Consider the following 22,930-nt stretch of genomic DNA (forward strand, 5'->3'; position numbering starts at 1 on the left):
CCGTGTCACTTTTGTTCAAATAAAATAATCTCTCCACTCAGCACACTCGCAGACATACAGAAGAGAACAAAAAAACAAAAGGAGTTCATTCTTTGTTTGATACCATGTTCAAAAGCTTTCGGCACGCGATCACTTTAAGAAGCTTAAATCCAAATCTTTTTATTTAAATACACTCCACTGTGAACGTTCCCGTGGCGACGGTTAAATGGTTTAATTTGAGAATAAAAATCCAAATCCCTTCAACCATTTTGCAATTAACATTACACTCAGTGAGCTTTGGATCCTCTTCGCTTGAGTTACAAAAATGCTTCGGATTGAATGTAATCACCAATAATTAGAAATGAAGATGGTGAGGTTTTCTTTAGTAGTGACCAGGACGGTTGGCATTAAAAATTGTTTATTAGAGGTCCAGCCAAGGTACCAATATACTGTACTACTTACTTACTGTTTTTCCTTTTGAGCACTGTAATTCTGACTTTAGTACTGCATCTTGTAGGTGAATGAAAGACTATGACTAGTTGCAACTTATGTAAAGAATTTGTCAGAGCATAACTCCGTCGCTAGCTATGGATATATGTATAGTGAAAAATGTTTATTTGGGGAAAAGCAGGCACGCATCAGAAAGTTCACGGTATACTTATTAATACAGGAATTATATTAGGTATAAGGGGCTTTCATTAAAAAATAAAAATAAAATAAAAAAAGAGAGCGAGAAGTATCAATACTAAAAAGGTAAAAGGGAAATTTTGTGGCCGTCATTGTAATCTTTCAGTTTATTGTATTTATGCAGTTTCAGTCATCATGTTATTTTTCAGTTTCTAAGTAAAGTAGTTGCTCTGAAAAGGCACTTTTAGCACGTAAGCACAGTGTAATGCTGAACAAAAATATGTTCTGTTTTTAAAGCCTGTATTTCGAATGATTGTTCACGTTTTGGTGCGTTCGTGTCTTGCAGGAGAACCCGGCGTTGTCTGTGGCAGTGAAGACGTGTAAAAATTCAACAGCTGATAGCGTCAGGGAGAAATTTCTCCAAGAAGCACGTAAGCGTTTAATGTGCCTGATGGAAAAATAAGATTTTTTTTTTTTTACACTTGCTTGCTTGGACAGTTTCATTGAGAATCCACGTTGTCACCTCGTCTAGTAACCATGCGTCAGTTTGACCATCCTCACATTGTCAAGCTGATGGGGGTCATTACAGAAAATCCAGTCTGGATCATCATGGAGCTTTGCACACTCGGAGAGGTAGGTTAAATCTAACTTATGACAGTAGACAGTTACTCTAACATGTTTTTCTTTTGCGCCTTGCGTAGTTACGTTCTTTCCTGCAAGTGAGGAAGTACAGTTTAGACCTGGCAACCCTCATCCTGTACTCCTACCAGCTCAGCACGGCCTTGGCCTACCTTGAGAGCAAACGCTTTGTGCACAGGTGTGTGGCCTTCTGCACTTTGTTCATGTATTCCGACGTTCATGTTTTCATCCCTGGAGTAGAAATCGAAGTCGCGACACCTCAAAATGGCTGAGCAAGGCTGAGCAATCCCAATTTGGATGCATCTTGATACGTAGATGCCCAAGAAACATTTCTGTGATAGTGTGTAACTTCTGCTCTGTTTTACATCAGTGCACCTAATAGTCAATCCCCGAAGCAAAACAGGACTGTGGCATTGAGGATTAGCACCACCTACTGGAGACTTGTGCTTTTCTTCTTCAGGGATATAGCAGCCCGAAACGTCCTGGTATCCACCGCAGACTGTGTGAAGCTGGGTGACTTTGGTCTGTCGAGGTACATGGAAGACAGTTCTTACTACAAAGGTAAGAATGGCACCTCCGTGTATTTTCTGTTCGACACCCCGACCTGGCAACGGACTTAGAGTTCCTCCTCCCGTTTCTATTTGCTCAGCATCGAAGGGTAAGCTGCCCATTAAATGGATGGCTCCTGAATCCATCAACTTTCGAAGGTTTACCACAGCCAGTGATGTGTGGATGTTTGGTAAGTTCTGCGTGAAATATTTTGCACTTGAAAAATGATTGAAATTGGAACAATAGCTGATTTACTCACACTAATATTTGGTTCATTCTTCTTCTTATTTGACTTTGTATAGGCGTCTGCATGTGGGAAATACTGATGTATGGCATCAAGCCTTTCCAAGGTGTAAAGAACAACGACGTCATTGGGAGGATCGAGAACGGCGAACGACTGGCCATGCCCCCTCAGTGCCCCCCGACGCTGTACAGCTTGATGACAAAGTGTTGGTCGTATGATCCGAGCAAGCGGCCGCGCTTCAATGAGCTGAAAACTCAGCTCAGGTATTTATTTGACGTTGTGCTTTCAATGTTTGAACTTTTCCACTCTGGTGCAGTGTAAGCATGACCTTTCCCATCTTGAGAGCTCAAAAGACCGTCTGTGCTGTTGTTGCTCTGTTCATTTTCCAACAGTTTTAGAATGAATTTCTGAGTCATACTCATGCAGTAAATCTCTGACATGATATTTGTTCCTGTGCTCTTCATCATAACCTCCCCTGGCCACATTTTCTTGGGGTGCGCTGATGATATAGTGGGTAATGGACGACATGCTTGCTGCCCTTCGTGCAGACGGGTCAAATCACGCAATGACTCGCGTCGACTGCTGATGGGACAAGCCGAAAGCCACAACAAAAATCTTTTAAAATGGACTTTATGTATCTTTGCAACCATTTCATTTCTAGAAGACAGTTTTTACCAAAGTAAGGCGAGAGTTTCTTCCGTGTTTTGGACAGCAGATGTCACTGTGTCTCTCCGTAGTCAAGTTGACTAATGAATTCCATTCGACTTATTAAACGCATGCTACTGATTGTGCGTTTACATTCAAGTTTGTCCTCTACGTCAATATGACATCACTGTTATGTTTACATTTCTATATGATGCTCATGATGGCAGACAATGCTTCTGTCTGTCATCCTCATCCATCCTGAAAGTTCTGAAGATTTTGCACATCCAATACATAATCAATTTTTAAAAAAGAAGCATAGTTCCTTTATGCACGCATGCATTTTCTGTCTCATTTGCGAGCACTAAAATAGGGAACTAAGGGTGCATATTTAACTGCTGTGGTTTTTACGAGTTTTCGCCAAACCAGCATGACTCACACCTTCAATTCTAAAGCGATACCTCCAGTTTGTCAGTTTTTCTTACTCCACGACGCCCATTTCCTCCACATTGTGGCCGCGTCATCACAATCTCGTGGCGTTCGCGTTGATATATTTCAATCCGGCAACATTCAAGTCCAAGTCCATTGAAGTCGAGTTAATCTTCCACAAATGCGCCGCCACGCTTTTGACAGCTCGTGTTCATGATCTGACTTTAAAGCCATGCGAAGTTGACAAAAATGTTGATTGATTTATTTGAATGGTTGTTGTTTTGAGGGGGTCATTCATTCTTGTGCAAGTCATCGGCTGCGTTTGCAGGAAAAAGTCATCCTTTTAGGCGGCTTTGGTTTTCTCTTGGTCTGGAAAACATTTATATCATATTATCAATTATAGGTCTTGCCTGCCAAATATGCAGCTTTCAGCTTCCCTTACGCTTTTACTAGACTGACGACCTGCGTGTGTGCGTGCGCGTGTGTGTTTACACAGTGGGCAGCTGCCAGGGGCGACAGCTTGCCAAGGAAAACAGAGAAAGACAGAATAGTGAGAGAGATGAGTGCAAGAAAGGAAGGAGCAAGCGGGTCTTCGGTAGCGCTCGTCCAAAGTAGTCAGACTTCTTTTCTTGCACTGTGAGATGTGATCTTTTTCTTTTTTTTTCTTCTTTTTCTGCTGCATTATTGCATCTTGCTGTCAAGCTGCCAGAAGAATTGAGTTTTTGTCTTGTTAGTGATGCTGGATTAGTTGCAGTTGCTCAGCTCGGTCCCCAAGTGTTCCTCATTAGTGGATTTTATTGGTTGTAAATGTTGATGTTGAGTGGATACACTGCTGCAATTATGTTGTCCTGCTCTTGAGGTAAAAGTCTTGCCGTCTTTATGTCTTGTTTTTCAAAGCGTAACAAATGTTGTGGCAACCTTAAATACATTGACAGCATTTTCCCGTTATTCCAACTGAGCTACTGTATTGAGTGACTGCATTATGCTGCATTTATTAATGGTAAAGATGACTACTGGTAGTTTTTTTTTTTTTTTACTTTGCAAATTGCTGAATCTTGCTACAGTTTGCTAAGTTGGAGATGTGTGGCCAAATCAAAACCTTTTTGGCTTGGTAAAAAGACTAATGCACTTTTGCAACCTTTGACTATCGTGTATGTCAGAGAAAGTACTGAGACTGAAACTGAGACTGATTAAACATTCAGAGCATCATTCTGTTCTCGCGATTATTCGTGTTATTTAAATTGATTCCAAATGTGAAATTGGATACACACAGTACTTAGGATAGGATTTTGGATTCTTGAGGGGGGGAAGAGGGTTTCAACATGACAGAAAATACACTTTTTGTCATCATCGATGTGTAGATTCTTACGAAAGTAATTTAAAACAATGGGGGGAAAAAATAAGGAAACCAAATTCTTTGTTTGATGAAGTTATGAGATGGGCCACAATTGAGCCATGTATTGTGCATAATAGAATAATGAAAATCCCAGTGCTTTCATTAAATATTAAGACAGAGTATGTATATCCTTAATTTCTGCTGTCCACCAGTTGCCAGTAGAGTTTACATTGAGCAGCATTCAAATGAAGTTGAGTGTTTTTGACAAACTCCACGACTCAGCTTTCTTCTTGGTCCGTGTAAATAAACAGGCCATGTTGTTCCAGATGATGGTGGTGGTGTTGGTGGGCACCGGGCAGGAGTGTTTATGTTGCTTGGAGGTGAATTGATCCTCATTTCGCCTCATATATGATGTCATTTGCTTGCGCAAGGCAGATTTATGTGACACTTTGATTTATTTTTTTTACATTTAAATAAGCTTAATGAAGAGAATTAATACAAAAAAAAATGCTCATGGCAAAATAGATTGGACCCACAAATGATGCTCAACCATAGTCATGATTGAGTAGAAACCACAATTTCTTTGTAATGCAAATATGAAATGAGTATATATTTTTGTTTGTACAATGTATTTCGTCCCTAAACCTAACTTGGAACGCCCCACTGACACACGTGTGCATTCTAATAGCAATAAAGGACAAGACCTGTCAGGAGATGAACTTCGACAGGTGCAGGGACACACAAACACACACGGTGGGCGACAACAGCACGGGGGGGTGATGATGATGTTCCTCAAAATAGCGTTTCGTCTTGTTGAGGGTTTGAGTGGAGCGCATGTGCCGGATTGCGCGACGTTGTTTTGCAAACCATCCGCTCTTCAGATCCTCTGGGAATCTTTCTGATTTGAGCTAGCGTTTTTTTTTCCCCCAGTAAGAGTTGACGTAACAAGGAAATTGTCTTTTTGCACACGGTTATATGGTAAGATTCGAAAAAATTATAATTTTGGAAGCTGATTGGTTTAACTTTGCATGTAGATTTTTAATTGATAAGGCAGAATCAGCGCACTAACACATTTCTTGTCAACCTTTTTTTTTTTTTATTACTCTTATGTAATCACTTTAGCATTTGGTTATCTTCCAATTTCGGTCTGTTTTAAGAGGCGCTCATGTGAAAACCCATTTGGAAGATTGCATGACTGTAAAGATGTATCACTTGTTGTATTTTTAATGGTCCCTCAATGATCCAAGAAGTATTAAATACCCGATTACTGTAGATCCATTCAGCTGTCATAATGTTTTTCATTACTTTCTAAACAAAGACAATTGTGGAGGACTGAAGCTGATTCTATTGGACTGAAATGCTCGTGGATGATGCCTCATGCAGTTTTCTTCTCAATTGCAGCACTGGATTTGGTATCGGATTATTAAGAAATAAGAGAAGTTTTTGTTGAGCTTGGCTGTGCGCAGAAGCTGCTATGCAACAGAAAGACTTGTCATCTCTTTGATTGTCTTTCCTCCCGTTTTCCAGCACAATACTGGAAGAGGAGAAGGCCCAGCAGAAGGAGAGAAACAGGATGGAGATGAGGAGGCAGGTCACCGTGTCGTGGGACTCGGGAGGGTCTGATGAAGCACCACCAAAGGTAAGGCGACTTCTCACTTCTCTTTGTTTTGAATCTACCAGATTCACACAGTCACACAGAGGACATTTTTTTCAATTCAATTGATTGAATATGATCAGGTTGACTTTTTCTGGAATTAATTACGTTTCTTGCTATAATTCTGCTCCTTTCTACAATTCAAAACTCAAAAGCACAACTGATGAGATTCCTCTTTTCACCACAATTTCCTTAACAAGTACTGCAAACTGGAAAATGTGACATGCCCACTCGCAGTTCATGAGTCAGAAACCTTAACCCCGCCTTCCATGAGAACCCTCCCAACTTGCTGCCCCAGCTGCTAGCGACTTTATCCCCGCTTGCAGTCACATCTGCTAACTCCTCCGTACACTTTTAAATGCAAAGCCATGCAGTATGTCGTGAAAACAGTGATGCGTTGATGACATTGATGTGTTTTAAGGCTTCACTAATACATTTGTGAATGCTACATTTAACCTATCCAAGCGCGTTAAGAGTTGTTAGATTTTAGTTACATCTTCCTCTTCCTCATGTGTGCATTCCTCTCACAAACCTTTTTTTTTTTTTTTTTTTTTTTCCGACACATTTGTGCCTCCTCTACCTTTTCTTTCTTTCTATTGTGTTTGCAGCCGGGTCACCGTCCTTCACTGCAGCCCTCCTTCAGTCTGGATTGTCTGTCCGCTTCCTCTCCTCTCCATTGCCATCAAAACCAGCACTTTGCCTCACAGCTTTCCCTCCGCCCCGGAAACCTTCCTCCTTCATTTGCCCGCTACCCTTCTTCCACGCCCCCTCCCATTTCATCAAACGTATTCTCACATTATTGTCCCGCTTTTCCTTCTGCGTCGCCTCTTTTTCACAACAACACCCATCACAGTTGCTGTTTTTCCCAGTCCAGCTTCCACCTGCAGCCTCATGCTGACTTTTGTCCCCGACCTAAAAATTCTGAGAGCCTGCCCAACGGCAGCTGCGCCCACAAAACAAATCCCCCTCCCGACGACCACCACCTGCCCTCTTCATCTCAGTCAAACGCAAACAACTTCCATTCGCTTGCCAGTCCTAATTCTCAGAGTTCCATCTTGTCCGATGTTTTGGCCTTCAACCTCCAGAATCTGAAATGTAAAAGCACTCCGATGCCGAGCTGCCCAACCAATTGTACAGTCCACCTCCAAGCCGCCTCGCACCTCCAGCCACCCCAACTGGCTCTTTCACACTCTGACAAACTCATCCCAGTGCCTTCTGTTTGTACTCTGTTCAACAATCCACCCAACCAAAGGCCAGGACCTCCTTTAACTGCCCACCACGTATCTTGTCTCACCTCCTGCACGCTACGCGCTCACAGACCATTCAAGGCAGGTTACGCACTTTTGCAACAACTTGCATTTAAGTACTTCTACTTACTTGCTTGTGGAAATGCAATCTATAATGTTGCAACATTCTCTTCAAATCAGGTCAATCACGGTTTTTTGAAATAAGCTTAGAATCGACTTTATATGCACAGTATTTCTGCTCTTTGAAGACTTGTCACTCACATTCATTAACTCATTCACTGCCATTGACGGCAAAAGACGTCAAATGATGCTTTTTTTGCTGGGCTGGCAGTGAATGTGTTAATTTATTTTCCAAACACTTTATCCTCACTTATGTGATGGTTATTGGTCAAAAATAGGACATAATAGGACACACCCAATACTGGTAAAGCGCTGTGGACTTTTGCCAGAACCTCAATCATAAAAACAGGGAATATGGTAATGACTTTTGTGCTACACAATTTCCATCTCATTCCGTAATTAAGCTCCCAAAGCTGAAACACATCTCAATTTCATATTAGTTCTCACTTTACATGTTTAAAACAATTTAATCCTTTTAAAATATACTTTCCTTATCTTAATTTGAAAAGCAATAAGAATATTGCAACATTTTGTACTAAAATGTCCTCAGTTTAACACAAATCCCATTGGCCCCTTTTGTATCTCAAATGATTCATATGTCAGCGAAGTGACTTTGAAGAACAGCATCACTGTGAAGTCAGCATGATGGCGCTCGGGCCTGCCAGCGTGCTGCCGATTGACCTTGGTGGCGTTTCATCTCATGGCAGTTGTTTGTTTTTGTCTGTGTCGGGCTTTTGTGTTGATGTGTCCTCAGATTATCGCTCCCTATCTTTAGCTTGTTCAGAATGTCCGTTCAAATCCTTATTCCAACTATGTCACGGATAAAATACGAGACCAAATGTTTACACAAAAGTGGGCAGTAAATATGTCTCTGACTAGATGAAGAAAATGTTTTCTAATATCAGAATAACCACACATATATATATATATATATATATATATATAGAAACACTTTCATTTCTTTTTCATTTTCAGTTGCTGATGTGCAGCACTGAAAAAAAAACCCATTGAATAATAAATTCATGTTAACTTTGGCTGTCCTCTCGAAAGCACATCACGTTCAGACACATTTTTGCAGCCACACTCCAGACTGGCTTCGAAGTCTTTGTGACGTGTTTGTGGCAGTTCTGTTTCTGTATGTCAGCGCAGCACTTTCAACTTGCTGGTGATCAATGTGCCTGCGCGCACGCAACGAATCGGGGCCGCAAATCTTCCGCTCTGCCGAGCAACACTTTTGTTTTCTTTTCTTTTTAAAGATATGCTAGGGAAGGGGAAAGAATTTTGCTTCTCACAAAGATTTATTTTTATTTTATCTACGCAGAAAGCTCGTGTGCAAATTGTCCAAAATGTTCTGACTTTAAATTATATAAGTGCAAAAAGGTTATGCAGGTTACAGACGCATAATAAATATTGTTTTAAGTATGAATTAAGAAAGAGGGGTTATCATAGAAAACATATTTATTAGTCTGGGATTAAAGGGATACTTTACTTATATAGCCATTTTTGGCAGTCAAACATTAATATTTTCCCTATAATAAATTTGATATTACCATTAGGGATGTTCGATACCACTTTTTTTCTCAGATACTCAGACCCTCAGTACTCACCGATACCGATACCAACTGCCGATACCAGTAGTACATTTTGACAAATAAAAAAAATCTATTTTTAAACAAATATATTTCTTTTAATTTTGACAAAAAAAACAGCACAGTCGATCTTCAATAGTCTCTCAAAATAAAACACAAAAATGCTCTTTTAGTTTAAGAATGACAATTTTGAAGTATTTCCAAACCGGTGAAGTTTTGGTGAAAAACTGCAGCAAGCTAGCTAGCGCCACTTACAGGCAAGGAGGACTCACTTCACCTCTTCGCTCGCTTGTACTCGTCTGCATCACGAGTACTCGAGTACTTGAAAAAAGGCTGGTATCGGCCTGATACCGATACCTGGTATCGGTACTCGCCCATCCCTAATTATCATTATGTTTCATGTACAATTAGTACCTTTCAAAACACATTTTGTAACTTGCTGTCGACTGAAAATGACATCACAAGGGCTCATCTTGCGAATGTCACATGACCAAACCTCGAAAACAGGTGAGCTGTGATTGGCTACCTGGGCCCTTGTGATGTCATTTTCAGTCGACGGCGAGTTGCAAAATGTGCTTTTAAAGGTACTAATTGTACGTGAAAAAATAATGAAATGATCAAATTAATTATGGACAAAATTGTCACTTTTTATTGCTATAATGGGCTAAATAAGTGAAGTATCCCTTTAAAAAGCATCTGCAATGTTGGGTACTGGTTTCAAGCCCCTACCATTATTCACCAGTAGATGGTGTCCTAAACAAATCTGCCTGTGTGCGCTACAAGGGCAGAAAATACTTGGAATGGTGGTTTACAGCTCAACATCCCTTGTAACAATCGATCATATCCACTTTATCTCGTTCTCTCTTTCACCTCAGCCTAGTAGACCAGGTTACCCCAGTCCGCGCTCCAGTGAAGGCTATTACCCCAGTGCCCAGCACCCGGGACACTACCAGGTACGTCAACAGCTTCATCTTGAAGTAAGCTATGCAGAAAATGGGCTTTGTTCATGATATTTTATATTCTATATTCCATGTCAGATGGCAGGTTACCCCGGTCCGCACACGCTGCCGTCAGTGCCCAGCGCCCTCTACCCGCCGCAGGCCACATTGCTGGAGACGCATCACGCGCACACGCACCCGCGCCACCATGTCCACGCACACTCGCATGTTCAGCACCTCCCTCAGCCGCACGGGCAGGACATGGCGCATTGGGGTTCAGCTATGGAGGTAAGAGAACAATTTCTTTTATTTTTTTATTTGATTTTATTTTAAATTGTTGATGGACGCGACAGAATCCTGGTACTCTTCAAAAGTCTCATACAAACCTTATGGAAGCTCCAATCTCATCATTGAAAGCAGAGCGAAATATACCACTTGCAAAAACACTTTTAACACATTCATTGCCAGACCAGCAAAAAAAAAATGCATGATTTGACGTCTTTTTCCGTCAATGGCAGTGAATGAGTTAAACATGGTAAAAATCAATGAAGCAATTATAAATTGTTGATTTCATGTACAGCAGGGGTGTCCAAACTTTTTCCTCTGAGGGCCACATACAGAAAAATAGAAAGTTGCAAGGGCCACTTTGATTATTATTTTTTTTTTAAGTTATTTATTAACACAATCATTGCCAGACCAGGGAAAAAATGCATCATTTGACGGCTTTTTCCGTCAATGGCAGTGAATGAGTTAAGGTCACCTGTTAAAAGTTATACTCCATTTTAGGTTCATCCTGAAATTTCAACCAAAAGCCGAATACTGTAGGCTTAACTTTTTTTGTGAGTTTTGTGTGTTGATGAGGCACCGAGCTGTGAATCATAATCAACCCATACACACCAATTACGCTCATTGTCTTCCCGCTGTGTTGCTGCTGCGTCTCATCAGTTTGCCATCGGTTTTGTGTATGTGTGTGCATGTTTGTCTTCATCCGTTTGTGGCATGTTTGCTGTTGTGCACCGTCTGTGGCTTTTTTGTACGTCTCGTGCGTGCCTGTGGCGTCTTTTTGTTTGTGTAGGACAGGGCAATAGACGTGGCGCAGTGTGTAGGCCAGCAGTGCCTGTTAATGGAGGAACAGCTGATGATACAGCAGCAGCAGATGGAGGAGGATCAGAGGTGGCTGGAGCAGGAGGAAAAGCTGCTGGTAACACACAGCACACACCGAGGACGAGAAGAGAACTTTACAGGCCATGTATGATCAGCTTCTTTCAGCCTTTTATTCACCTACTGCTACAAGTGAGAGTATTTGGTATCATAACCAAATCTTGCGATGATGTGTCCATGACTCCCATTTCAACTTATTGATACCTGCATGGAAAAAAACTGTCTTGGTTGCATTTACAGTTTTTTAAGTTATTGTCACTTTTTGTTTTAGATGCCTGCTTGTTATTTTGTTGAAATTCATCACATATTCACCAAGAACATGCTCGTATCTAATAAGACGTACTGCAATGTATTTTTGTAGTCATCGCTCAGGATTTGAATATTTTATTTTTCATTAAAAGGGGAAGAGAATTTTCTCGACAAGATTATGTTGTATGCAGCTCCACTAGTCTAAACGGTATTCTGTTTAATAGTGTTTGTGGAATATGAGTTAAGCAGCAAAATCCATCAAAGGGGGCACCTGATTTGTCACTTGCTGTTCGACTTAGACTTAGACTTGACTTTATTGATCCCTTTGGGATGGCTCCCTCTGGGAAATTTACATGTCCAGCAGCAATGAGAACAGATAATAACATAAAAAATAATTCAGTCAATCAATAAATAAGGTTATTACACCAGAGATTGAATTAATAATTTTTCTACATGGCCCTGGTTGATCTCCTTTGCTCTGCTGCCACCTGCTGGCCGTTTGTGTAATAACTACCATTACTGCAACCGTTCGTTGCAGTTGAGAGGCTGCATCAAAGCCTTCTGTATGCGCTAGCATAAAAAAAACCCCAAAAAAAACGTATAAATACGTCTTTGGGACATTTGCAACATTAAAAAAAAACGTATATACACGTTATTGGGAGCAAATGAGTTAAAAACTCTTAGCTAACCGCAGTTAACAGCGGTGCACATTTCTGCTGACATTCGCCCGTCTGTTTTCAACAGCTCAGAATTGCTCCTAATTTGAGACATTAAATTCCTGTTGGCGTCACAGCAACTTGCCTGAAAACAGAAGACGTTTGTTCAACTAGAACCGCTTTCATTTTAGACTCTTCCGCTGAGACTTGTAATAGTGGAAATTGGGAAATGATAGGCTTGCTTCCTTTCCTTTTCAATATTACCTACTTTGCGGTACGATGCCCCCTTTCTGTGTCACACCTCTTATTAGACTGTCTGCAAAAATGATGTAGGGTTGCCTCTCCTCGTTTCAACCAATCAAAAATCTAAAGTGTTCTTACACAAATAGGATGCAAGTTTGTACAAACATGTGCGTGTTTGCAGGCAGGTGGGGCCTGCGTGAATTCCAAACTAATGATAGTCTCAGAGAATCTGACAGTCCAGTCAACACACACAACAACCACAAAGTGACGACACACAAGTTGACTGAAAAAGTTTGCAGTCTGGTTTTATAATGCAGTACCTTCAGGGAGGGGTGAGAAAGAGGAGGAGGAGGAGGAGGAGGAGGAAGATGGGCTTTCGGGGGAGAAAGTGGTCGACGTGAGCGCTCATTGGCAGCGTGCTCCGTCCCTCCTCTCCTTTCCAGCTCGTTCCGCTTCTCCGGAGTTTTACAGTCGTATAAAAGTGTGCCGGATGTATTCGCCACCATGTTAACCTGCTGACAAACTCAAGGATACAGACGAGAAAAGCTCACACTAGACAACATACATGAATTCCATTGCGATGCTGGTCTTCAAGTCCTGCCTTGGACAGCTGGTAGGCGGCACGAATGAGATTGTATGCGTACGTGTAGCGTGGAGGCTCGTTGTTGACTTTCGATTGACATTGGAAAGTTGTGGTAACGTTGCTTGTTTGTTTGTTTGTGTGGAAGCGGTTAGATTGGCATACTGCTCACTGTGTGGGCTCTGCTTTATTGGAAGTGGGATCATATTGAAGTGTTTGAAACTTGCAATCTCTGTTCACGTCGTGCCTGAAGACTAAATTATATTTAATCACTAGCGTGTTTGTTTGCTGTTCACTGCAGTGTTATTTCAATGCTCATTTGGTATCGTCGAGTTCCTTCGTAATTGTTGTCATTTTTATGTGCTTAGAAACCAGAAACCAGAAGTTCTCGAGGGAGTCTGGACCGAGATGATGGAGGACTCCAGCCACCGGTAAGTGGCTCCTCTCTTTTCTGCCTCCGTCAATTTATTTATTTATTTTTTCTGTTATCAGCAGTGGCATGACAGCAGCAGTGAATATAACCATCTTGGTTGCATGCATATGGATGTTAACTCGTTTGCTCCCAATAACGTGTAAATAAGTTTTTTTTTTTAATGCTCTAAGTGTCCCAAAGACGTATTTATGGGTTTTTTTGGGGGTTTTTTTATGCTAGAGCATACGGAAGGCTTTGATGCAGCCTCTCAACTGCAAAGAACGGTTGCAGAAATGTTATGCAGTTATTACACAAACGGCCAGCAGGTGGCAGCAGAACAAAGGGGATCAACCAGGGCCATGTTGAAAAAATTACTTAAATTTTAAATAGATTTGTGAAAACTGATAAAACTTAGCTCTCATCTAATGCTAATCGCTCCAAAACGGAAATGGATAGAAACATACTTTTTTTTTTCCTGATGAAAGAAGAGACTTTAATCTTTCTTTTGATGCTTTTATAGCAATTGAACACAATATTCTGTGGGCCTTGCAAAATCAGTCAAAATCCAGTAAAACAGCCGGGAGCGAACGGGATTGCGAAATGTGAAAATGGCTGGGAATGAATGAGTTAACAAGTACTGCAACACCCAAAACGTTCTTTATTATTTATGTTAAAACCAGTACTTCCTGACCTCTAGCCAAGGTATGTTTTGCAAAAAAATAAAAATAAAAAATGGCACACAATAGAACAACAATCACACAAAACATTTGATATATAATGAAACAATGAGCGTGTTAACGTCAGGTTGATAATTTGAAAGTGGAAAATAATTTAGCTGACAGATACATGAAACCGTAGTAAATCAACAATAATTTTTGGTCCAATTAAATAAAATTGCATAATTTCCAGTGGCGCAGACGATCTCTCATGGCACACTTAGGAAGTGGTTTGGAATAACTGGTAGAAACTCGCAGAGATGATTCCTGAGATGAATGAGTCACATTCTGGTTGGTCTCACTGCAAATTGGTGGCAGCATGTGTTTATTTTCATGACAGCAAGCGGTTGTGATCCCGGAGCAGGAAGTAACCCATTTTTTGCCGGGGTCAGCGACGTGGGGTCAGTGCATTCCCACATCGCGGCTGGTTATTAATAGAAAACCGTTGCATAAACACCAAACGGCCGTCTTTGTGCTTTCCCTCTTTGCCTCTGTGTGTTGCCGCGCCGTGTTCGTGTGGAGTTTACTGGGCTGTGTCCAAATCTGGCCACCTGTAATTACACGCAGTTAAACTCTTGGGAGTGTGAAGCGGCGTCACAGGAAAATCCCACATGGCTCGTTTCAAGCGAAGCCATGTTCGGACCTGGAGTTGACATTCTCCCTTGGCGATGATGAGCTCACTGGTGGGCAGCTCCAAGTTCAGGTGTGATGGAGGACCAAAGCCGTATCTGGTCATTACCTGCACGCTCAGCAACTGTGATGTCATGTTCAGTTAACAGCAAGTGTCAAAATCGACATCCCCTCAGATGGATTTAAACATAAATGTAAAAAAGGGTTAATTTTGCTGCTTAACTCAGTCCACAGACTCACAATTAATCAGAATGCCATGTTTAGTCCTGCAGCATAGAACATAATATTGTAAATGTTTTTTTTTTCCCCTTTAAAGATGTACATCAAACACTTTTCTACACTCACAACTATTTTGCATTTTTAAAATGTGAAATTTCAGCTGTCCTGACGTGTTAATGTCACACAGACAAGATTGAACCACACAAAGTCATGAAATGTTTTTTTTCTGGATAGTGCATGAAATATGTCAATAATAATAATGCATATCAGGAAGAGGATTTTTATTATATTTTTTTGTACCAGAAGCCATTGGCCTTGCAGTCTAATGTTGCCGTTGGCAACGGAGATATTTCTGTCTCTGTAATTCATCACACTGCCTGACCTCCTCCTCCTCCTCCTCCTCCTCCTCCCATAGAATGTGGTTTGTGGTGGGAAAAATCTCCCTCCTATATGTGGGGGGGTTTGTCTTACTGTAGTCAAATATTTTGGGGTGTCTGTGGTCGTCAAGCCACAAGGATCCCATTGCACAAAGACGTTCCTCCGCCATTGCTTCTGTTCTCTTGCACACACAAGCCAAATGAAATAATGGACCTAAAATTTAGAATTTTGATTTGACTGGCATCCGACAACATGAAATTGTTTATTTTATGTTTGCAACAATTCGTCAAGGAACGCTTCGGGCTTCTTTGTTGATTTTTATATGTGTGTGGCCACACAGAACATTTTTACGTTCATGTAACATAGTGATAGACCACACACACACACACACCACTGCAAAAGACAAATAGAGACGGAGTGTCGTGTGATTTGAACATAAGTCGCATTCTCAACTTTTCTTAGACGTCTCGCCCGTAAAGTTGCTTCTACTTTAGGCGTGCATAGTTGCTAACCCAAAGTATTGTTGATGTGTTTGTTTTTTGCAGACGGGAAACCAACACATATACCAGCCCGTTGGCAAAGCAGGTAATCGACGGGCCTGTAACCAATTAAATTATAGTCCTCCAACCACAATTTTTTTCTTCTCTTTCCATTTAAACCTCTGAAGTGTGCATTTAAGTGTATGGCGCTTTAGCCTGCTTCATACAAGCTATAGATTTGGCTTATTTTTTATTTTATTTTATTTTTTTTTAAACACGCTATTGTTGAATCCTGTGAGATTCTAAGAACGCACGCTTATAAAATTAGCTTGCAATGGGGCTCTACTACAGTCCCGAACTAAAAGCGATGTTGTTTCCTGCAGAGCTTGTGGCCCCCCCGAAGAAACCACCACGACCCGGGGCCCAGAGCCAAGGGTGCAGTCTGGCCGGTCTGAACACTGCAGACAGCTACAATGATGGCGTGAAGGTACGCAAAAAAAAAAAAAAGCTTGCCAATGTGCAAAAAGATTCATAATTGTGTCACATATCTTGAACGTCATCATCAAACAAAAACAATCACACTTTGCCTAATATATACAATCGAGTGCCTTTTTAATGCTTCCCAATAATATCTTGTCTTCTTTGGGTTTGCCTGCTCACACTGTTGCTCGTCTTCCTCCTCCTGTCCTGCCTTACTGTTGACCCCCCCCAGCCCTGGCGGGTAAGCAGCATAATGTCGTTACGTCCGTCTGTCTTCTTGTTCATCACACATTTCACAACCTCTGTCTTTCCATTCCTTATTTATTTCCCGCTGTCCCCTTTTCATGCACTCCCAATGCAAGATTCTTTCCCCCTAAAGCGAACACATCTGTTTTCGAGCCAATAGGAACTTTTACTAACAATATTAACTGGCTGCCATACTGAAATAAAAAAAATCACATCACACAGCTGTCTCTTTTCAAAACAGCGGCCAGTGTAATGAGCAGATGGCGTTTTTCGTCCCATTTGATTTCCTGTCCAGCATTTTCTGTCTGTGCACACCTGTTGTCTTGCTCCACAAGGTGGTCCTTTAATTGCGTAACTTTTTTTCATTCTGAATATATTTCACTGAATAGTAGCCATAATAATTTGACTTTGTAAGTCAAAGATTGCACATAGGAAGGAACTTTATCCTATCCATCCATCCATCCATCCATCCATCCATCCATCCATCGCATGAGATTCAATTTCCAATTACAAGACTGTGGATGTGTCAGACGCTTGAGAAAAGTGAATACTTTGTGCCTTGGAGGGCCATCTAGTGGCTTTATAAGACAAGTACATGCTAATGTGGGTACATTATTCTCGTGTAGCACACTAGTAGAGCTTAACATCCACGTGTCCTTTCATTTAGTTACTAATTTCTCAATTAGTACATTGCGTTTTATTTGATTTCCATAAAACCTGAAGACGAGAAAAGAAAAATTTTGCACAATTTGAGAATTGTATGACCCAAGAAATGACATTTTCACCAACGTTTCATTCAGTTGGAATGTTTACAAATAGCATCTTCAGTATGATTTCTTGTTTTTTCTATGATTTATTTGACTCATTAGTTCTTACTAGTTGTTGTAGACATGCAAGTCGTCCACGGGATGAGATGCACGCAAAGCATTCATATTGTATGTCTCATCCGTCGCGTCATTTGCCGTATTTGGTCACGTGGCAAAAACACAGCACTCATTGATGTTTGCACTTGACTTGTCTCAGCTTCAGCCCCAAGAGATCAGCCCCCCTCCCACCGCCAATCTGGACCGCTCCAACGACAAGGTGTACGAAAATGTGACCGGATTGGTTAAAGCTGTGATCGAGATGTCCAGCAAGATTCAGCCGGCCCCTCCCGAGGAGTACGTTCCCATGGTCAAGGTAACAAGAGAAAAGTTTGTTTTATTTTGCACCTCACTTTCAAGCAGAACATCAGCCGTCACTTTTCGTCTCATTATGTGTGTTAAATTCATCGATTTGCAACGGCTAGCAGGTCAGCTTCTTCACATTTTTACGTGAGCAATCAAATCCGTGCCCGCTTTGAATGAATCCGCCGGTAAATAACCCGATTTGTCTGCTCTTTGGCCGATATTGACGTCATCCGAGTTGCAGGCTCGTCCATCGGAGCCGTTTGGCTCAAATTGAGAAGATCATGTGGTTTCCTGTTTTCAGGATGTGGGCCTTGCGTTGCGGACGCTGTTGGCCACAGTCGACGAGACGCTACCGCAACTTCCAGCCAGCACACACCGAGAGGTGATGAGGACACACTCATACGTATGCGAAGCGCAAACACACATTTCTCATCTTTATTGGCGATAATTATTTTATTTATGTGCCGTATATTATACGTCGCTCCGGATTATAAATCGCACCAGCCAAAAAATGCATAATTAAGAAGGAAAAAAAAAACATATATAAGTCGCACTGGAGTATAAGTCGCATTTTTGGGGGAAATGTATTTGATAAAATCCAACACCAAAAACAGGCTGAATATGCGTTTTACGAGTTATTCGAATACGAGTTATTCATATAACTCTAGCATAAAGAACATGCTAACAAGTTCACCAAACTATCAGTTTCACTCCAAATCACTAAATCCAATGAAATCTTCATCCTCTGTATCACTTTTATTAAACAACTCCCCCAACTGGGGAGGTGATGTAATTACACTTGTACACAGGCCTAGAGCGCCCTCTTGTGGTTTAGTGTGAAAATAGCATGTGAAATGATGTCATAATGTGTTAATAATTTCACACATAGGTCGCACCAGAGTATAAGTCGTAAGTAAAAATACGGTATTCATTTTTTTGCAGATCGAGATGGCGCAAAAGCTTTTGAACTCTGACTTGGCAGAGCTGATTGGAAAAATGAAGTTAGCTCAGCAGTATGTGATGACAAGGTAGGTGTAATCTCTTCCTAATTATTTTTTTTAATTTTTTATTGAACGTCAGAAGAAACGGTAACGCTTTGGAATAAATACAATATTATGCTAATATGTAGAAGGGGCTGTATGTGTAGCTAATGTATCTTTTTTTTTTTTGATGTATCGCAATCAGTCTTCAGCAAGACTATAAGAAGCAGATGCTAACGGCCGCTCACGCCCTCGCCGTGGACGCCAAAAATCTGCTGGATGTCATCGACCAATCCCGGCTCAAGATGATGGCCCAGTCCCGCCCACACTAGCAGCGCAAAGTGCTCTTCACGGACTGCTGGATCCGTTGACTTCCTTATCAGTGAGAGTTGTTGGACCCTTCCATCCAAAAACAGACTTAATGGGGGTCCTGATATCGTCGTGAGTTGATCACTTATTTAACTCTTGCACCACTGTGAGATCTTTTTTTTTTTTTTTTTTAAAAGAACTGAGCAAAAACAATTCCTGAATCAGGGATTTGCCATCTTTGTGGACTAAAACTGGGAGAGGAATAGTGGGATGGTTTTCAAATAGAACACCATGAATCCGTTCCAGTTGGAGTAAACCAAGCCATCAGAACTGGACTCTCTTGAGCTTCACATATCACAAGGAAGAGACTCAAGCATGTCGGCAGTTTTTGTGACGCAGAAACCTTCACGTGCCCGTTCTCCGCTTCCCATCTTCCCCCCCCTCGCACCCTCTTTTATTTATAGCATCACAAATGAGAAGGAACGACACGATACAAAACTCTAAAGGAAAAAAAAACTCTTTTCTTTCTTACTGTCTCTTTTTCCTGTTGTCTTCCTCATTCAACTCCGGTGTGAGCAGGTTGGAAAGATTTTGATGAAGCCGCCTCAGACCTCACCGAGTTTGCTCTTCATCATCATCATCATCATCATCTAAACAGAAAAATGCATAAATATTCGATCCCACCCAGCCAGCAGCACCGAGGAGGATGAAGACGAAGGTGAGTCCGACTTTCACCGTCATATCCGCCGGAATGCAAATGAACTCGAGCACGGCAACCTTTGGGGAACGCGTCAAAAAAATAAAAAACATGAAACTGGAATATCGTCTTGCAAACTCACGAGAATGAACCGAGAACACAAAAAGTCGGCGCGTGTGGTCGTGACGTACGTTTTATGGAGGAGAGCATATTTGCACAGCACCAAAAATGAATCAAGAGTCGTTTGAGCCAGGTTCGATTATCACGTCTAGCCAGCCAATCAGCAACCTGGGTGACAAATGTCAAATAAACAATTTATTTTATCTCTTTGTTGTCGTGTAAATCTGCTCATGTTGGTATATTGTAAACTGTACTGTACAGAAGTGGTACTAGTAAACACTGGTTTTTATTTTGTCTGCCTTCTTGTTAAATAGCAGGAAAAAACAAACAAACAATGAAATAAAAATCATGAAGAAGTGGAAATGGTGGAAACAAGTTTTGAGTTTTACTCAATTGCAAAAAAATACAATACATTGACAACTAGTGCTCACATTTATTGTTCAACTGTTAAAAAAAATTCAAATAAAATTAAAGCTATTGTCAAAGCTACATGTATATTACATGTATGTTGATGTTCAATGAAAAGCATGTCTTTCCAAATCATGTGCCTTGTTTTTATAAAAAAAAAAAAAAAAAAAAAAAACTGTTGCATTTGGCTAATAAAGTATAACAAAATTTGAATGCTTTTCATTCGACTGCAACAACAACAATAATAATGTGCAATACATTATACAGGACGAGCGGTACAGAAAAGTTGTGAACATTATATGGACAAATGCCCTGCGATAGGCTGGCGACCCCGCCGAGGGTGTCCCCCGCCTACTGCCCAGAGCCAGCTGAGATAGGTGCCAGCAACCCCCGCGACCCTTGTGAGGAAGAAGCGGTTAAGAAAATGGATGGATGGATGGACAAATGATTTGATTTTTAATTCCAATAATTGACCCGAATCTATCATTCAAGATTGGGTGGGCGAATTTGTTGTAGAAGAACTTGCGACCCTTGACCCCTGACCCCTGACCCTGTGTTTCATGCAAATTATACACTGCAATACTGCATTAGTGTTACACCAGGGCCCATTTATGGTAAAAAATAATAAATAAATAAACTGTTAATCCCCTCACCCCTGTTGAACATCAATGTGACTTGACCTCTTGACCTCAGTTTGACCACAGTAGCGCGCCTGCAGCGACCAGCAGCAGAACGGCGGCTCGTCCTCCTTGGGCGCGAGCGGACCCGGCGCCGCTAAATAAAAATTGCACAAGTTGAAAGCGTCGCAACAGCTGACCGCGTTGCCGTTTCCATCGGCGTCCACAAAAGCGGTCGAGGCGGCTCCGTTGCACGTGGCCCGGCTGGCGCACTGCGTCACGATGGCCTTCATGTGACCTGCACGGCCGCAAAACAGGAACGGAAATGATGATGATGATGATGGTTTTGATATCTGCGTCCTGAGCGCTCCGTCGGGTCGGTACCTAACGTGTCCACGACTGTCATGCACGTGTCCAGAGGTTGTTGGCATTGCTGCGTGCTTGCGTTGCACTCGTCGTTAGTGAGAGAAGAAGTGCACACGTAGCAGCTCAATAGCATCACTGCAAGTAGAAGACAAACAAAAGGCGCTGAAGGCAAACGAAACAGAAAAGACAAAACCCCTTAAAAGACGGATTCTGTTTTCCCTCCAAAATACGTGTCAATAGTTGATGGAACAAATACTGTTCATCATCGTGACTAAACTGAACAAAAATTGTGTGCTTACCAGAATGTGATGCAGTTAGCCAATCCATTTTTTTTTTTTTAATGCTGCTTTGTTTTGGTTTAATTTGATTCGTTTTAGTATTTGTTTTTATTTTTAAATGATAGTTTTTCAAGTGCAAATCTTTTTTTTTTGGGGGGGGGGAAAAGGCAATTGCTTTCATTGTTTAATAAAGTAAAATGCAATTTGCAAACAACATAAATTGTTTAAAATCAACACTGAAAGTGCATGTTTATTAATTTAATAAAACAAATACTTTTTTTGAACAATAATTATTGCTTTAGTTTGTTTTATTAATGTAAAACATTTCAGTTACTTTAGTTTTCATTTTTAAAAAAACATTTATTTATTTTTTATTTCCTTTGTAAATGAAAATTTTCATTACTTTGTTAGTTTTTGTGAGCTCGTAACCTTAAAATGCACACACACCGTTAATTCTATATAATCATTTTTTTAAAAGTACAAAATCAATTCCATAACATGTCTCCTTAAAGTTAGCGCTTATTCTGAAATGCATTTTCCAGTAAGGTCGACTCAATGCATAATTTCTGCTATCTCCCATAATTATGCACTGAGAAATGTTTTATGTAGGAAGCAAAGAGCACGAATTTATGCATCTAACCAAATGTGTTACTCAGGATCTTCCTTCCGACAATCATTCATCTGGCTCAGCAAGAAATTTCACATCCTTGCAGATAATGGAGTAAGTACTTCCTGCATATGCCACAGGATTTTTTTTTTATTTTTTTTTTAAACAATAAATGCATTAGGCCTATTCAGGACAATGTACAAATATAAATCTGTGCATTTGTTGTCTAAAACAAAATGTAATCGTTACTGCAAAGCGTTACATAAAGTTACATTCAAATATAAATATAAAGCAAATGATGATAACAATTTGACCTGTTGCTTGCTACGCTTGCTTCTAAAAGTCTTGACAGCCTTTTTGAGCAGCAGCCGCATGACAAACTCACCTGGAGAGAAGAAGAAAAGTGCGCGGAAGACGAGGATGAGCAGCATCATGACCGAACCGTCTCAAGCTCACGTGAGTAACGTCCAACTTGTCGTCACGGCTCCGTTGTCTGTCGTTTGAGTTTCTGTTGGTGCAAATCCACAATTCAGCACAGTTCCACCCATGTCACCTGCCGTGGTGGCGCTCAACTGAAAGTATTTGACAAATGTCACCTGCCGTGGTGGCGCGTGCGCGCGACGTTCTTTGACGTTTGCTTGCCTCGTGTTATTTCTGCTGTCAGTCTCGTTGCCCAATGAGCGACGATTCCTTTGTGGAGCAAAAGCACGCACGGCTTGACAACTTGTTTGCTTTCTTTTCTCGAGTCGAGTGCCGACACCTTTTGCTTAATTAATGACACCCTCAAAGTGAGAGAAATGACAAGAACAAACAAGTTTTGTTTTTCTTCTTTTTTTCATTTTTGTTTATGTTCAATAAATTACAATCAAAGTTCAATTATTGCTAACTTGTTTTGTCATGAAAGGACACATTTAAAATAAAATTTGTAGCACACAAA

At 41.0% G+C, this 22,930-nt stretch overlaps 1 protein-coding gene and 1 pseudogene across 17 annotated transcripts in view; one reads left to right on the forward strand and one right to left on the reverse strand.

The window, feature by feature from the left end:
• The window catches only part of LOC144022036 (focal adhesion kinase 1-like), a 43,911-nt gene extending 24,482 nt beyond the window's left edge, over positions 1-19,429 (forward strand). For 8 of the 16 annotated variants that reach the window (XM_077526454.1, XM_077526455.1, XM_077526449.1 and 5 more), the window contains 17 exons: positions 953-1,037; positions 1,139-1,239; positions 1,308-1,423; positions 1,706-1,806; positions 1,895-1,984; positions 2,097-2,301; positions 5,973-6,084; positions 9,931-10,008; positions 10,093-10,281; positions 11,069-11,242; positions 13,251-13,313; positions 15,783-15,822; positions 16,100-16,203; positions 17,466-17,621; positions 17,913-17,993; positions 18,554-18,639; positions 18,797-19,429. In XM_077526454.1, coding sequence (XP_077382580.1) covers positions 953-1,037; positions 1,139-1,239; positions 1,308-1,423; positions 1,706-1,806; positions 1,895-1,984; positions 2,097-2,301; positions 5,973-6,084; positions 9,931-10,008; positions 10,093-10,281; positions 11,069-11,242; positions 13,251-13,313; positions 15,783-15,822; positions 16,100-16,203; positions 17,466-17,621; positions 17,913-17,993; positions 18,554-18,639; positions 18,797-18,923 — 1,908 coding nt within the window. In that variant the 3' untranslated portion in view covers positions 18,924-19,429. Of the gene's footprint in view, positions 1-952; positions 1,038-1,138; positions 1,240-1,307; positions 1,424-1,705; positions 1,807-1,894; positions 1,985-2,096; positions 2,302-3,750; positions 3,969-5,972; positions 6,085-9,930; positions 10,009-10,092; positions 10,282-10,938; positions 11,243-13,250; positions 13,314-15,782; positions 15,823-16,099; positions 16,204-17,465; positions 17,622-17,912; positions 17,994-18,553; positions 18,640-18,796 lie in introns of those variants that run through there. The other 8 variants (XM_077526461.1, XM_077526459.1, XM_077526460.1 and 5 more) reach the window with 5 other exon arrangements.
• Positions 19,430-20,513: 1,084 nt separating this feature from the next.
• Positions 20,514-22,679, reverse strand: LOC144022045 (uncharacterized; annotated as a pseudogene). Its single transcript, XR_013284251.1, has 4 exons — positions 22,590-22,679; positions 22,379-22,501; positions 21,127-21,243; positions 20,514-21,040 (listed from the first exon to the last, which is right to left on the reverse strand). The product of XR_013284251.1 is annotated as an uncharacterized LOC144022045 (transcript).
• Positions 22,680-22,930: the final 251 nt, after the last annotated feature.

This window comes from Festucalex cinctus, chromosome 7 (assembly GCF_051991245.1).
Source record: "Festucalex cinctus isolate MCC-2025b chromosome 7, RoL_Fcin_1.0, whole genome shotgun sequence".
In the NCBI taxonomy this organism is placed as follows: Eukaryota; Metazoa; Chordata; class Actinopteri; order Syngnathiformes; family Syngnathidae; genus Festucalex; species Festucalex cinctus.